The sequence below is a fragment of the Terrapene carolina genome, unplaced genomic scaffold (genome assembly GCF_002925995.2).
Source record: "Terrapene carolina triunguis isolate 2854851 unplaced genomic scaffold, T_m_triunguis-2.0 Scaffold165, whole genome shotgun sequence".
NCBI classification, from domain to species: Eukaryota; Metazoa; Chordata; order Testudines; family Emydidae; genus Terrapene; species Terrapene triunguis.
Genome location: NW_020664516.1, coordinates 213003 through 228213, shown reverse-complemented (window position 1 = coordinate 228213; position 15211 = coordinate 213003). Strand labels below are relative to the sequence as shown.

Below are 15211 nucleotides of genomic sequence, written 5' to 3'. Positions count from 1 at the left end.
GAAGAGGTCAAGCTTGGAAGTGGGCAGAAGTCTGAGCCCACTGGAGCACACTCCCTTCTAGCGCTTGGGATGGAACTCAGCATCCCTGAGTCTCACCATTCCTCTGCCACAGGGGTTTCCCAGGTACCTGCTGATGGCAAAGTATCTGTCACATCCCATTCTAGGGCTGGCCCAGCTAGAGGGTAACGATCTGCTGTTGCTATCCGTCCATTAGCTCAGGTGACAGAGGTCTGTTTGGTGGGTCTAAAGATTAACCCCGCTGTTGAACCATGGGGGGTCGATGGGATGGAATTTGTGATGGTGTTGTTTTTTCAGTTTGCTTTCTTAAAAACCTAGGAAACTGCACAACCCCTCCTTGCATTACAAGAACATTAAAGTTGCAAACACAGGCACTCCAAAGTTAGGAAATGCCAGATTGCAAGTTGCCTGTGCTACTGTAACTCAATCCCTTGTGCGTGTTCCTTATGACACAATCTAGCTACATTATCACATATTGTTACACAGGACCCGGCCTCATTCAGTGCACAGGATGGAGCTGTTGTGGGGATGAATCAGGGCTGTGTAGTAAAAGGTGGGGTCATCGGTAAGACCCCTGCCTCATTTGGGGCAGAAACTGGGAGGTGTGCAGTCAATGAGGCAGGGGATCCAGGAAGAAAGGAGAGTCTCATTGCTAACTCAATTGACTGATGCCCTGGAGAATTAGATTCTATCCCTGGCTCTGACGCAGATTTCCTTGGGGTGCTAAGCAAGTCACTACACCCTGGCTTCTTGTGAAGTGCTTAGCGCTCACAGCTGCAGCTGAAGTCAACTAGAGTGGTGCTTTGACCAGAAGAAGTGGTATAAGACACTCAGTACACCAAAAAATCATTTATTTTAAGCATCTCAAATTGGGCACCAAAATCAGTGGAAACTTTTAACATTAATCTGCCTCCGTTCCCCATATGTAAAGTGGGGATAATTCTGCCCCCTCATCTCATAGGGGTGTGGTGAAGATAGATTAATGTTTGCGAACACCCAGACACTATAGTGACAAGTGCCGTAGAAAACCTAGGAGGAAATTAATGATTCTCTTCCAAACAGGGTCTGACGAGTGTGCAGTAAATAAGACCTGGGGCTGCATAGGAACAGTGAAGCTACTATACCACATGCTACACTTAGAGCATGTTCCTTACAGAGCAGCTCTCAGCCCCAGAGCCTGCAGGAATGGTACCTGCGGGCACTGGTTTCTGAGCTGATCTCCACGTGAAACCTAGAATCCACAGGTATCGAAGATAAGAAAGACCAAGTAGGCCTGCTTCTCTTCTCTCCCCACCCCTGAAGGCCACAGAAGGGTCCCCACTGAATATTCTAAACTGTGCATGTCCAGTTACTATAATTACAGTATAAACTGGGTAAATGCACATAGAATCACAGAAGATTAGGGTTGGAAGAGACCTCAGGAGGTCATCTAGTCCAACCCCCTGCTCAAAGCAGGACCAACCCCAACTAAATCATCCCAGCCAGGGCTTTGTCAAGCCAGGCCTTAAAAACCTCTAAGGATGGAGATTCCACCACCTCCCTAGGTAACCCATTCCAGTGCTTCACCACCCTCCTAGTGAAATAGTGTTTCCTAATATCCAACCTAGACCTCCCCCACTGCAACTTGAGACCATTGCTCCTTGTTCTGTCATCTGCCACCACTGAGAACAGCCGAGCTCCATCCTCTTTGGAACCCCCCTTTCGGGTAGTTGAAGGCTGCTATCAAATCCCCCCTCACTCTTCTCTTCTGCAGACTAAATAAGCCCACTCCCTCAGCCTCTCCTCATAAGCCATGTGCCCCAGCCCCCTGATCATTTTCGTTGCCCTCTGCCGGACTCTCCAATTTGTCCACATCCTTTCTGTAGTGGGGGGCCCAAAACTGGACGCAATACTCCAGATGTGGCCTCAGCAGTGCCGAATAGAGGGGAATAATCACTTCCCTTGATCTACTGGCAACACTCCTCCTAATGCGGCCAAATATGCCATTAGCCTTTGTCATAACTATAAAGGGAAGGGTAACAGCTCTCTGTGTACAGAGACTCCAAATCCTTTTACCTGTAAAGGGTTAAGAAGCTTAGGTAACCTGGCTGACACCTGACCCTAAGGATCAATAAGGGGACAAGATACTTTCAAATCTTGGGGGGGGAAAGGCTTTTGTGTGTGCTCTTTGTTTTAAGGGGTGGTTCGCTCTTGGGACTGAGAGGGACCAGACATCAATCCAGGTTCTCCCCATCTTTCTAAACAAGTCTCTCCTATTTCAAACTTGTAAGTAAAAAGCCAGGCAAGGCGTCTTAGATTTACTTTGTTTTCTCAACTTGTAAATGTACCTTTTTACCAGAGTGGTTATCTTTGTTTGCTGTACTTTGAACCTAAGACAGAGGGGGGTCCTCTGAGCTCTTTAAGTTTGATTACCCTGTAAAGTTATTCTTCATACTGATTTTACAGAGATGATTTTTACCTTTTTCTTTAATTAAAAGCCTTCTTTTTAAGAACCAGATTGATTTCTCCTTGTTATAAGATCCAAGGGGGTTTGGATCTGTGTTCACCAGGGAATTGGTGAAAGGTTTCTCAAGGCTTCCCAGGGAGGGAATTCTTGAGATGGTGGCAGCGGACCAAAGCTAAGCTGGTAGTTAAGCTTAGGAGTCCTCATGCAGGCCCCCACTCTTGTACCCTAAAGTTCAAAGTGGGGATACAGCCTTGACAGCCTTCTTGGCAGCAAGGACACACTGTTGACTCATATCCAGCTTCTCGTCCACTGTAATCCCCAGGTCCTTTTCTGCAGAACTGTTGCTTAGCCACTCGGTCCCTAGTCTGTAGCAGTGCATGGGATTCATCCATCCAAAGTGCAGGACTCTGCGCTTGTCCTTGTTGAACCTCATCAGATTTCTTTTAGCCCAATCCTCCAATTTGTCTAGGTCACTCTGGACCCTATCCCTACCCTCCAGCATATCTACCTCTCCCCGCATCTTCGTGTCATCTGCGAACTTGCTGAGGGTGCAATCCATCCCATCATCCAGATCATTAATGAAGATGTTGAATAAAACCGGCCCCAGGACAGACTCCTGGGCCACTCTGCTTGATAGTAGTTGCCAACTAGACATCGAGCCGTTGATCGCTACCTGTTGAGCACGACGATCTAGCCAGTTTCTATCCATCTTATAGTCCATTCATACAATCCATACTTTTTTAACTTGCTGACAAGAATATTGTGGGAGACCGTATCAAAAGCTTTGCTAAAATCAAGATATATCGCGTCCACCACTTTCCCCATATCCACAGAGCCAGTTATCTCGTCATAGAAGGCAATCAGGTTGGTCAGGCATGACTTGCCCTTGGTGAATCCATGTTGACTGTTCCTGATCACCTTCCTTTCCTCCAAGTGCTTCAAAATGGATTCCTTGAGGACCTGCTCCATGATTTTTCTGGGGACTGAGGTGAGGCTGTAGTTCCCCGGGTTCTCCTTCTTCCCTTTTTGTAAAGATGGGCACTAGATTTGCCTTTTTCCAATTGTCCAGGACCTCCCCTGATTGCCACGAGTTTTCAAAGGCACATGCTAATGGACAGTTAAATTAATATAAGGGATGAGTATCTAGTCTGACCTGTACAGTGCAGAAGCTGGGACTGGACAACGAGGTGGATCATGTTGTTCAATGCCCTGTTCTGTTCACTCCCTCTGAAGCATCTGGTGTTGGCCACTGCCAGAAGGCAAGCTACTGACTAGCTAGATCATTGGTGTGACTGAGTTTGGCTATTTTTATGGGTTTGATGCAGAAATCATGTCTTTAATTTAACACTAGATATCTTTCTAAAAGATTCAATCATGGAGAATCCACCACATCCCTAGTTAAATTGTACCTTATTTTAGCTGAATTTTTGTCCATCTTCAGCTTCCTATCATCAGCTCTTGTTCTGTCTGCTAGCCGAGAACCCTTCACTGTCAAATCTTCTCCCTATGTAAGTACTTGCAGACCATGGTCAAGCACCTCTTATCCTTTTCTTGGATAAACTAAATAGACTCAAGGAGCTCAATCACTGTAAGGTAGGTTTTCCAGACCTCAAATTATTCTTGTGGCTCTTCTCTGAGCCCTTTTCTAATTTAATATTCTTTGTTTGGACACCAGAACTGGACACAGTATCCAGTAATGGCATTATCAATGCTGTATGTAAAGGTAATATCACCTCCTCCTTACCTTACTTGAGATTCCCCTGCTAATATGTCCAAAGACTGTTAATCTTTTTAGCACTCCATGATGCTATGGCTCAAGTTTGGTTGGTTTCCACCATAACACTCAAGTCCCTTTGAGTCTTTGCTTTCCGGGATATAGTCCCCCTTCCTGTATGCAAGATCTACATTCTCTATTTTTAAATTTTGCATTCTGCTTTGTTAAAATATTCAAATGAACCCACTTTACCAAGCCATCCAGATTGGTCTGTAGAAATGACCTCTCCATATTTAGTGCTCCACTAATGTGCAATCTGTAAAATTTACTAGCAGTGACTTCATGTTTTTTTCAGTATCTTTATCAATGATGTGGAATAGCATTGGGACAAGCACAGATCCCTGCCAGACCCCCACTGGAAATGCCCTCAGTGGATTAGTATTCTTCTTTTAAAATTACTTTGAGCTTCATCGGGTGTTTTTTTTTTTTTAAATCCACTTGATGTATGCTCCATTGAATGCTGGCTAGTGAAAACTTTACTCTGAATGTTGTGTAGTTGAGTAACTGCATGTGTAGCTGGCTGTAACTATGCATACAGGTTAAGGGCACAGTTTAGAAAAATCAGGCCCTTAGACGTACCTAGCTCATTTCTGAGTCTGTCCAGTGGTGATGGATATGCACCCAACCTTGGTAGCTACTCTTATTCTTGGAGTAAAGCTGAGTTGTTACATAATTCAGCGCTAGGGCAAGAGTGTCTCAAACACTTTGGATTCCAAGAAACCAGGAAGAGGTTTTTGGATAGCATGTTCACATCTGGTTCAACTAAACTTCCCTGCCTATCCCTTTCCACTTCTAGCCCCTTGAATCCCTAGGAGAATGGGCTTGCCTCACTAATGCTCTGACAAGATGAAGCTAAAGGCAGAAGAACACTCTGTACTAGAGCAACTAGTAACCCGTTGAGAAACGAATGATTCTAAATGACTTAAAATTTTTGAGTTCAGTTACAGCCCATGCATCAAAAATCTTACTTGAGCCAAAAGTGTTTATCTTGACAAAGGAGAGATTGTCACATTGGGGTTATCCGATGGCTGGCAATGCAGCTTGCAGTGGGGCAGCTGGCATTGCAGGGGGAGCTGAGGAACAGAACTGGTGTCTGGAGTTGGGGAGTGGACTTGTGCACTTGCTTTATCATTCAGATTTTCTTGACTCTCTTGTACTAGGCATTCCCTCCCCAAGGAAACGCATTCTATTCCTCTTCACCAGCTCCATCTCGGACCCTTGACATAAGACTCGACTTTAACATAATGCAGTGTTACTCAGATCCAGTTGATGACCAGTACCTGCTTGCAAAACTAAACTGAATTTGCTGCCACTTCAGCAGATTCTGAAATTCCCAAGGTGATGGTCTGGGTTCCCTTGGTTTCCGAAATTGGTGTCTTGATCTGTACAAGGCACCATGCACAGAGCAAACGCGCCTCTTCACAGATGTATCCTTTTCATCATAACTGTATCTGAGCCACATGAGATCCTGACTTCTTCTCCCTATTAAAAACTCACTGACAAGGGTGCCTGCAATGAAGCCTGAGCCCAAAGCACTGCTGGGCACAATAAAGCGCTTGGTTTTCAAATGTGCTTGTAGATACATCTCTAAGAATGATAGTAGCCCTCAAACGTAGGCAGATTATCAGCACACAGGACTATAAACATGGGCGGTGCAAATGTAAATGGTTAAGGAGAGAGAGGACAGATGTGTTTGAGACACCTCAATTTTTTTTCTAGGGTAGAAGGGGAGGGCATTGCTTGAGGAAAACAAAGTTGGGACTAAGATAAATGGCTGGCCTCTTCCGGGGCTTGGATTTGCACTTGGTAGGAATGACAATGAGCTGAATTATGCCATAGAAAAGCAGAGGTACCTCTCTGAGCAGCAGGTGTCACTGTGTGCCAGCGTAAGGGAGGAATGCTCAGATCAAAGCACAGTGTTCGCTGGAGCTTTTTCTTCCCATGATAGTTCAAAACAAAAATATCCTGAATAGTGGTTTCTGCTTTTCAGATTTGAAGCTGCACCTCCAGAGCACGGATTATGGGAACTTCCTGGCCAACGAAGCCTCCCCCCTTTCTGTGTCCGTCATAGATGACAAGCTGAAGGAGAAGATGGTGGTGGAGTTTCGTCACATGAGGAACCACGCGTATGAGCCATTGGCAAGTTTCCTGGACTTCATCACGTGAGTACGAGCTGCTCCACAGCAGCACTTGGAAGCAGACTTTGCTGAGCTTCCTAACTTGAAAGGGCCTTTCTCACCTGAGGGGCAGAACAGCTGTAGGCTCGCAAGTTTATGAGTGAAATTGCCTTGGGATCCTGCTGACAGCGTCCTCTTTGGCTGCACAATGCCTTGGGCAGATGTGTATTCAAAAGGCTTCCACTCCAAAGATTCTCCAGGTGTCTCCCCTGCTAACACAACTGCCAAGATCTGCTTCAGTACAGACTGACTTAATCTTCCTTTTCGAAGCTTGCCATGGGCATTGAGATCTTCCAGTTTAAAATAAACCCCAGGAGCTGCCATGCTAATGTGGTCACACCAAAAAGCAGCCTTGTGTGCGTGGGTGGCTCTGACCCTTAACAGACGACAAGGCAGCATACAAGTCTGACTGTTCACTTGCACTAAGGTTAATCAGAGGCCAGCTGCAAAGCCTTAAATAGTTCAAGACTCCTTGCAGACCTCTGGGAGTGGTGACCCATCCCCCCCTTTGTATTCTCTATCCACTCCCAGTTGTACTGGTCCCCTCCTCACGTGTAGATGAAGTGAAAGGTACAGCAATTCCACAGTAAATCTGTAGGAAATCTTTGCTGGAAAGTGAGTGGGCTGAAGTGGTGGTTTTTTTGCAAGTGATTCGTAGGTTTTAAGTCCAGAAGAGGCCATTATGATCTATTCTAAAATCTCTGTGCTATCTCCTCGTGGATGTCTAGCTGTTCTCAAGCTCCACCTGGCAAAGCGAGAGCTCCTAATCTTCCCCCTCCCCTCTCTACTGCCTTTCTCCATCTCTGGGGACAACACCTGTGCACCCAGGTCTGTAACCTGAGTGCCATCTTTGCCTGGATGCTAAGGGAGAGCTCCGAGTCAGTGTCTCTAAATCTTGCCAATTCTTTCTGCATAATGTCTCTAAGATCTGGCCTTTCTTATCCGTCCACACAGCTAAAACTCTTGTCCAGGTTCTCACCTTGCCTCTTGATTACTGCCAGCATCCTTCTTCTCTGGCTTTGAGCGAGCAAGAGTGCATTTGTCATATGCGTTCAAAATGGTGCTGCAAATGTCATTTTCCTAACCCGTCGCTTTAACCACAACCCCCCTGTATTTGAATCTGCCACTGGCTCTTCTCTGAACCCTTTCCAACTTTGGACACCAGCACTGGACACAGTGTCCAGTAACCGTCTCAGCAATGCTATTTGCACAGGTAATACCTTCTCCCTGCTCCTTCTCAGAGATCCCCTGTCTATGCATCATGGGTCACAGCAGCTGCTTAGCACAGCATCATGCTAGAAGCTGATGTTCAGTTGGCTTCTACTGTGATCCAAGTCCTTTTCAGAGTCACTGCTTTCCAGCATGCAGCCCCCTCAACCAGTAAGTGTGTCCTAGATTCTTTGTTCCTAGATTTACAAGTCTGCATTTAGCTGCAATAAAATACAGGTTTCTCTGCTCCTCTTACCATGCAGTCCAGCTTGTGCTGTGTATGTGATCAGTCCTTATTATTTATCACCCAACCAGTCTGTCTACAAGCTATATCAATAATTCCCCCCCCCCCCGAATATTTGATAGCTTTTGAATTGAGATTGGCCAAGGCAGATCCCTGCAAGATTCCCCTTGAAACACCCCCCATTGACAATTACTTTTTGAGACATCAGCCAGTTTATAATCCCTTGAATATGTGCTACACCAGGGGTTCTCAAACTGGAGGTTGGGACCCCTCAGGGGGTCACGAGGTCATTACATGGGGGGGTCGCGAGCTGTCAACCTCCACCCCAAACCCCGCTTGCCACCAGCATTTATAATGGTGTTAAATATATAAAGTGTGTTTAATTTATTGGGGGGGTCGCACTCAGAGGCTTGCGATGTGAAAGGGGTCACCAGTAAAAAAGTTTGAGACGCACTGTGCTACACTGATTTTATGTAGTGCTAGTTTTTAATCAGTCTGTCTGTGCTAAATCAAAGTATATTTCATTACCTTAATAAACCAAACTTGTAATCTCTTCAGATACCAAGTTCATTTGACCAGCTCTATTTTCCGTACAATCCTATTGATTGGTACAGATTATATTTCCATTCTTTGATAGTCCTGTATCACCCCCTTCATTGTTTTTACTTGGGTTGGATGTCTGATCAATAACTGCTTGGCTTATCCCATTTGTCCCTTTAAAATATTGGGACAATCATGGATTTTTCCCTGTCCCCAAGAGCTAACCCTAGTTCTTGAAGGTTTATTAAAAACGATCAAGATCCATAGAGCTCCTCGGTAAACAATTAAAACTCATGTGTGCAAGTTTTCTGTGCTTGCTGATTTTCAATAATCTAAATTGAATAGATGCTGTTTATAATCCTCTTTACTATTGAAATAGAAAGTACCTTCTCATTATGATACATAATAGATAGATATTCTGCCTTCTCTGCTTTATTACTGACAACTTACTGTCTGTAACCAGGAATGGACCCATACCAGTGTTAAGATTCTTTTTATTCTTTTGTTTGTTTTTGTTTTTTGTTTTTTACCCTACAGGCCAAATATTTTCCACAGAAACCTTTGTAGCTTTCTTTATTAACTGTCTGCGCTTCTTAACTTATAATTTATATTCATTGCCATCAACTGATCCTAGTTTCCGTTTTCTGTGGTGCTTTGTAAGTGTGAAAGGGGTGTGTGTGTGTGTCAATTTTATACATTTGCCAAGATGCCAGTTAAATTTTAAAGCTGAAATCTAACAAACTAGGTTTGCCAATTTTGATAGTGCTATATCCAATATTCAAATGAATCTGATAGGATAACCCCTTCTTATTGAGTCCAGGAGGCATTCGCTTACTAACTTTAACACTAGGTTCTTTTCAGATCAACTTTTAACTTGAACAGTATTTCTGAAATCAAAACACTTGGTTATTCTTAACCAGTCCATTTATTAATGCACCCAGAACCACATCAACATACCATCAACACTTCACCAATAAAGTGTAGACACAACCAATGTTCTAGGTGTGTGCTGATCACACCAATACTGTCTTGCAATCAATTGTCACAGACTGTGACTGCGGCTCAGCAATTATACCAAGGAACACTGCAAATCACCAAGATTTCTTATTGTAGTTATAATAATGAATCCTCAGTTCTTTAGTACCTAACACACTTATCACACTTCCAGTATTTCTCCAAGGAGTAAGGATGTACTTGTCTTGAAGGCACTTGTGGGAATATGTGGGCCCTGCTATTTGAATGCATTGGTCCAAAAGGGACAAATTTAGAATATCAAAAGCAATTGCTTAAAGTTATGGCTCAAATCTTTCTAGGCCAATTTGCTTGGATTTATAAAGGAGGGAATGCATATAGCACTAGTTAAAATCTAAAATATGGTTATGTGAGGTCTCACTAAAGAATGCGGACTCAGCAAGGTAGCCCGCAGTTATATATGTTAAAGAACAAAAAAGGAAATAGTCTTTGAAATCATAGAATCGTAGGACTAGAAGGGACTTCGAGAGGTCATCTAATCCAGTGCCCTGCACTCAAGGCAGGAGTAACTATTATCTAGATCAGGGGTCGGCAACCTACGGCATACGTGCCAAAGGTGGCATGCGAGCCGATTTTTGATGGCATGCAGGGCGGGCTGAGCCGCTCAGCCCGCCGCCGCTCTGGGGTTCCCGCTGCTGGCTCCTTGCCAGCCGGAGTCCCGCTGCCGGTCCCACTCAGCACCCGCTGCTGGCCTGGGGGAAGGAACCCCAGGCTGGCAGCGGGCTGAGACCCCAGTTGGCAGGAGCCGGCGGCCGAAACCCCAGAGCAGCGGCGGGCTGAGCTGCTCAGCCTGCCGCCGCTCTGGGGTTCACGCTGCTGGCCCCTTGCATAACCCCAGGCTGGCAGCAAGCTGAGACCCCGGCTGGCAGGAGCCAGTGGCTGAAACCCCAGAGGGTGGCTGGCGGAGACACTCAGCCCACCCCTGAAATCCCAGAGCTGGGCGGGCTGTGACCCGCTCAGCCCGCTGCCGCTCTGGGGTTCCGGCTGCTGGCCCCTTGCCAGCCGGGGTCCCCACTGCAGCCCCACTCACCTTGCTTCCGGTTGAAGTTCCAGTGCAGGCCCCCTGCCAGACAGGGCCAGGCCTCCGGCCCTGCTCAGCCCTACCAGCCGCCCGCTCCACTCCCCTCAGCTGCTGATCTGGGGTTCCAGCCGCTGACCTCCTGCCAGCCAGTTATCAATTGATCACTCAGAAGCCTGTGTGCAGCTTAAAGTATCTAAATACGGGCCACCAGACATTGGAAAACTCAGCAAGGAAAAGCAAGGGCAAGGATCACACTAAACTGATAAGATCAGCATTTTAATTTAATTTTAAATAAAGCTTCTGAAACATTTTGGGTTGTAGCCCACGAAAGCTTATGCTCTAATAAATTTGTTAGTCTCTAAGGTGCCACAAGTACTCCTGTTCTTTTTGAAAACCTTGTTTACTTTACATATAACAGTCGTTCGGTTATATATTATAGACTTAGAGACCTTCTAAAAAACGTTAACATCTATTACCGGCACGCGAAGCCTTAAATGAGAGTGAATAAATGAAGACTCGGCACACCACTGCTGAAAGGTTGCCGACCCCTGATCTAGATCGTCCCTGGCAGGTATTTGTCTAACATGCTCTTAAAAAATCTCCAATGATGGAGATTTCACAACCTCCCCGGGCAGCTTATTCCAGGGCTTAACCACTCTGACAGTTAAAAAGTTTTTCCTAATGTCCAGCCTAAACTGCCATTGCTGCAATTTAAGCCCATTGCTGCTTATCCTAGCCTCAGAGGTTGAGGAGAACAATTTTTCTCCTGCCTCCTTGTAACAACCTTTTACGTACTTGAAAACTGTTATCATGTCCCCTCTGTCTTCTCCAGACTAAACCAACCCAATTTTTCAATCTTTCCTCATAGGTCATGTTTTCTAGAGCCTTAATTGTTTTTGTTGCTCTTCTCTGGGCTTTCTCCAATTTGTCTTTCCTGAAATGTGGTGCCCACAACTGGACACACTACTCCAGTTGAGGCCTAATCAGCGCAGAGTAGAGCGGAAGAATTATTTCTCGTGTCTTGCTTACAACACTCCTGCTAATACATCCCAGAATATTTGCTCTTTTTTTTGCAACAGTGTTACACTGTTGACTCATATTTAGCTTGTGATCCACTATGACCCCCAGATCCCTTTCCACAGTACTCCCTCCTAGGCAGTCATTTCCCATTCTGTATGTGTGCAACTGATTGTTCCTTCCTAAGTGGAGTACTTTGCATTTGTCCTTATTGAATTTCATCCTATTTACTTCAGACCATTTCTCCAGTTTGTCCAGATCATTTTGAATTTTAATCCTATCCTCCAAAGCACTTGCAACCCCTCCCAGCTCCTTCTGATCCTGTTAACCCTGGGATGAGGGTAGAGCCCTTTTTTCATATGGCTGGTCCAGGCACCTGTCACACTGGGATTCTGCAGCTTAGTAGGTTCAGTCCATGCTTGGTCATGGGAGGCTGGACAAGGAGCGAGGCTGTCCATGGAGGTCCAGTGAGCTCTGGGGTCCCACACTCCACAGCTCTTGGGAGGGGACCACCAGCTGATTTCTGTTGGCTATTTTCCAACTGAGTGCTCAGATTTCATCTCGCTGCTTCTGTTGGCATCCAGAAGACGGCGTTAGTATATAACAAATTTCTTCAATCCTTGTCTTATCGGAGGCTTTTTATATTTGATTCATTTTAAGGATTGTATTTTGGTATTGGCTCATGTTATTAATTGGAATCAAGCAATTTCTTTTAATAAATCAAACTTATACCCTGGTTTGGTGATTCTTTAACTTTCCTTTTTGTGCTAGACAATGCCTGTGTCTCCTGGACTGCAACAATCATTTAAGAACATAAGAACGGCCGTACCGGGTCAGACCAAAGGTCCATCTAGCCCAGTATCCTGTCTACCGACAGTGGCCAATGCCAGGTGCCCCAGAGGGAGTGGACCTAACAAGCAATGATCAAGTGATCTCTCTCCTGCCATCCATCTCCATCCTCTGACAAACAGAGGCTAGGGACACCATTCCTTACCCATCGTGGCTAATAGCCATTAATGGACTTAACCACCATGAATTTATCCAGTTCTCTTTTAAACGCTGTTATAGTCCTAGCCTTCACAACCTCCTCAGGTAAGGAGTTCCACAAGTTGACTGTGCGCTGCGTGAAGAAGAACTTCCTTGTATTTGTTTTAAACCTGCTGCCTGGTAATTTCATTTGTGACCCCTAGTTCTTGTATTATGGGAATAAGTAAATAACTTTTCCTTATCCACTTTCTTCACATCACTCATGATTTTATATACGTCTATCATATCCCCCCTTAGTCTCCTCTTTTCCAAGCTGAAGAGTCCTAGCCTCTTTAATCTCTCCTCATATGGGACCCGTTCCAAACCCCTAATAGTTTTAGATGCCCGTCTCTGAACCTTTTCTAGTGCCAGTATATCTTTTTTGAGATGAGGAGACCACATCTGTACGCAGTATTCGAGATGTGGGTGTACCATCGATTTATATAAGGGCAATAATATATTCTCAGTCTTATTCTCTATCCCCTTTTTAATGATTCCTAACATCCTGTTTGCTTTTTTGACCGCCTCTGCACACTGCGTGGACATCTTCAGAGAACTATCCACGATGACTCCAAGATCTTTTTCCTGACTTGTTGTAGCTAAATTAGCCCCCATCATATTGTATGTATAGTTGAGGTTATTTTTTCCAATATGCATTACTTTACATTTATCCACATTAAATTTCATTTGCCATTTTGTTGCCCAATCACTTAATTTTGTGAGATCTTTTTGAAGTTCGTCACAGTCTGCTTTGGTCTTAACTATCTTGAGCAGTTTAATATTGTCTGCAAACTTTGCCACCTCACTGTTTACCCCTTTCTCCAGATCATTTATGAATAAGTTGAATAGGATTGGTCCGAGGACTGACCCTTGGGGAACACCACTAGTTACCCCTCTCCATTCTGAGAATTTACCATTAATTCCTACCCTTTGTTCCCTGTCTTTTAACCAGTTCTCAGTCCATGAAAGGACCTTCCCTTTTATCCCATGACAGCTTAATTTACGTAAGAGCCTTTGGTGAGGGACCTTGTCAAAGGCTTTCTGGAAATCTAAGTACACTATGTCCACTGGATTCCCCCTTGTCCACATGTTTGTTGACCCCTTCAAAGAACTCTAATAGATTAGTAAGACACGATTTCCCTTTACAGAAACCATGTTGACTATTGCTCAACAGTTTGTTTTTCTCTGTGCCTGACAATTTTATTCTTAACTATTGTTTTCACTAATTTGCCCGGTACCGACGTTAGACTTAGCGGTCTGTAATGGCCAGGATCACCTCTAGAGCCCTTTTTAAATATTGGTGTTACATTAGCTAACTTCCAGTCATTGAGTACAGAAGCCGATTTAAAGGACAGGTTACAAAGATTCCGCAACTTCACATTTGAGTTCTTTCAGAACTCTTGGGTGAATGCCATCTGGTCCCGGTGACTTGTTAATGTTAAGTTTATCAATTAATTCCAAAACCTCCTCTAGTGACACTTCAGTTTGTGACAGTTCCTCAGATTTGTCACCTACAAAGGCTGGCTCAGGTTTGGGAATCTCCCTAACATCCTCGGCTGTGAAGACTGAAGCAAAGAATCCATTTAGTTTCTCCGCAATGACTTTATCGTCTTTAAGTGCTCCTTTTGTATCTCGGTCATCAAGGGGCCCCACTGGTTGTTTAGCAGGCTTCCTGCTTCTGATGTACTTAAAAAACATTTTATTACCACCTTTGGAGTTTTTGGCTAGCCGTTCTTCAAACTCCTCTTTGGCTTTTCTTATTACATTCTTGCACTTAATTTGGCAGTGTTTATGCTCCTTTCTATTTGCCTCACTAGGATTTGACTTCCACTTTTTAAAGGAAGTCTTTTTATCTCTCACTGCTTCTTTTACATGGTTAAGCCACGGTGGCTCTTTTTTAGTTCTTTTACTGTGTTTCTTAATTTGGGGAATACATTGAAGTTGGGCCTCTATTACGGTGTCTTTAAAAAGCGCCCATGTAGCTTGCAGGGATTTCACTTTAATCACTGTACTTTTTAAACTTCTGTTTAACTAACCCCCTCATTTTTGCATAGTTCCCCCTTTTGAAATTAAATGCCACAGTGTTGGGCTGTTGAGATGTTCTTCCCACCACAGGGATGTTGAATGCTATTGTATTATGGTCACTATTTCCAAGCAGCCCTGTTATAGTTACCTCTTGGACCAGCTCCTGCGCTTCACTCAGGACTAAATCGAGAATTGCCTCTCCGCTTGTGGGTTCCCGTACCAGTTGCTCCATGAAGCAGTCATTTAAAGTATCAAGAAATTTTATCTCTGCATTTTGTCCTGAAGTGAAATGTTCCCAGTCAATATGGGGATAATTGAAATCCCCCACTATTATTGAGTTCTTAATTTTGATAGCCTCTCTAATTTCCCTTAGCATTTCATCATCACTATCACTATCACTGTCCTGGTCAGGTGGTCGATAATAGATCCCTAATGTTATGTTCTTATTAGAGCATGAAATTTCTATCCATAGAGATTCTATGGAACATGTGGATTCACTTAAGATTTTTACTTCATTTGATTCTACATTTTCTTTCACATATAGTGCCACTCCCCCCCTGCACGACCTGTTCTGTCCTTCCGATATATTTTGTACCCCGGAATGATTGTGTCCCATTGATTGCTCTCAGTCCACCAGGTTTCTGTGATGCCTATTATATCAATATCCTCCTTTATCACGAGG

General features: G+C 44.4%; 1 protein-coding gene across 1 annotated transcript in view; it reads left to right on the top strand.

Moving 5' to 3' along the window:
- The window catches only part of LOC112104255 (V-type proton ATPase subunit d 1), a 93892-nt gene that overhangs the window by 34766 nt on the left and 43915 nt on the right, over positions 1–15211 (top strand). The window contains exon 2 of the mRNA XM_024196474.3: positions 6229–6400. Coding sequence (XP_024052242.2) covers positions 6229–6400 — 172 coding nt within the window. The remainder of the gene's footprint in view (positions 1–6228; positions 6401–15211) is intronic.